The following is a 1,132-nucleotide window of genomic DNA, read 5'->3' as shown; positions in this document are numbered from 1 at the left end:
GCAGACTGTGGGCGAAATAGCCCGTAGTATGGCGTTCGACTCCAAACATATCCAAGGCACTGCGTGCAAACGTCCGAGTATCGGGGATTGTGAAGCAATGCTTGACATCGAACATGTTAGACTTGACATACATCGGACAGTAGCACTGCACAATAACGGAGCTCCTTTCCAATTCTGCCTCCAGACAATCACTGAATTGGGTAACAAACGCTTTGGTTGAGGCATAGAGAACATGGTATGGTAGTGGCAGCTGTGAGGAGGCTGAAGAAATATTGATAATGGCTGAACCGGTAGTTTGGGACAGCATACGGGGCAGCAAGACGCGCGTCATACACGCTGTGGAAATCGAATTACATGTGATCATTCTTTGGATCTTTGCGGTGGTGAGGGTCGGCTCCAAACCGAATTCTTCCCAATGTTGATTGATCATACCGACGTTGTTGACTAGACAGGCGATTGAAGATAATTTACGAATTCCATCCTCGATACGCTCATAGATGTCATGCTGAACAAAGCGGAGATAAAGTTGGAAAATAAGTATTAAAACGGCAGTCCAATCCAAGAAATGATCTCTCTAAACTAAATGAGAATGGAAAGAAAACAATTAGTAAATAACAGCAATATAGTTTCAGTTGATTTTAATATTAATTTGGTTCGAAGGAAACCATCTCGTGAAAGCTGTGTTATCATCTCATCATATCATATCGTCATTGGAAAAGCTAATCAGAAAAAATCACGGGGTGTGAACAATGTGTTGTACTTTAGAACGGCGATGAACAACATTGCCTATGGTGTGCTCAGCCGCCCGGCTCAAAGATAGCGGGTTTGGAAACCCAATGGAAAAACCGCGGATGTTTTCTAAGCGGGGAACACAGAACCAAGGGGTAGCTTCTCATCTTCCAGGACTATTAGACTGTGTCTCCCAAGTTCAGCTTAACGAGGGAACTGACGAGGCTAACTGTGGGTGACCGCATTTAACGTGCTCGATATGTCTTTGGAGACACCCAGCATTGAGGATCACAATTTTGCAAAAAGTGTTGGATTTGTGTGCATTGTTTTTGTCAACTAAAGGCTGTCCCCAAGGGGTCATTCTCAATAGAACTCACTAAATGTCTTCTGAGCCAAATTGTGT

At 43.8% G+C, this 1,132-nt stretch overlaps 1 protein-coding gene across 1 annotated transcript; it reads right to left on the bottom strand.

The window, feature by feature from the left end:
• Positions 1-133: 133 nt before the first annotated feature.
• T265_16028 (hypothetical protein) lies at positions 134-505 on the bottom strand (the record flags this gene model as incomplete). Its single annotated transcript, XM_009179509.1, has 1 exon — positions 134-505. A coding segment is annotated over one exon (297 nt), but the record flags the coding sequence as incomplete, so codon positions are not given.
• Positions 506-1,132: the final 627 nt, after the last annotated feature.

The sequence above is a fragment of the Opisthorchis viverrini genome (assembly GCF_000715545.1).
Source record: "Opisthorchis viverrini unplaced genomic scaffold scaffold10194, whole genome shotgun sequence".
NCBI classification, from domain to species: Eukaryota; Metazoa; Platyhelminthes; class Trematoda; order Opisthorchiida; family Opisthorchiidae; genus Opisthorchis; species Opisthorchis viverrini.
Note: the sequence above shows the minus strand (reverse complement) of the source record. Positions and strands in the feature narration are given on the sequence as shown.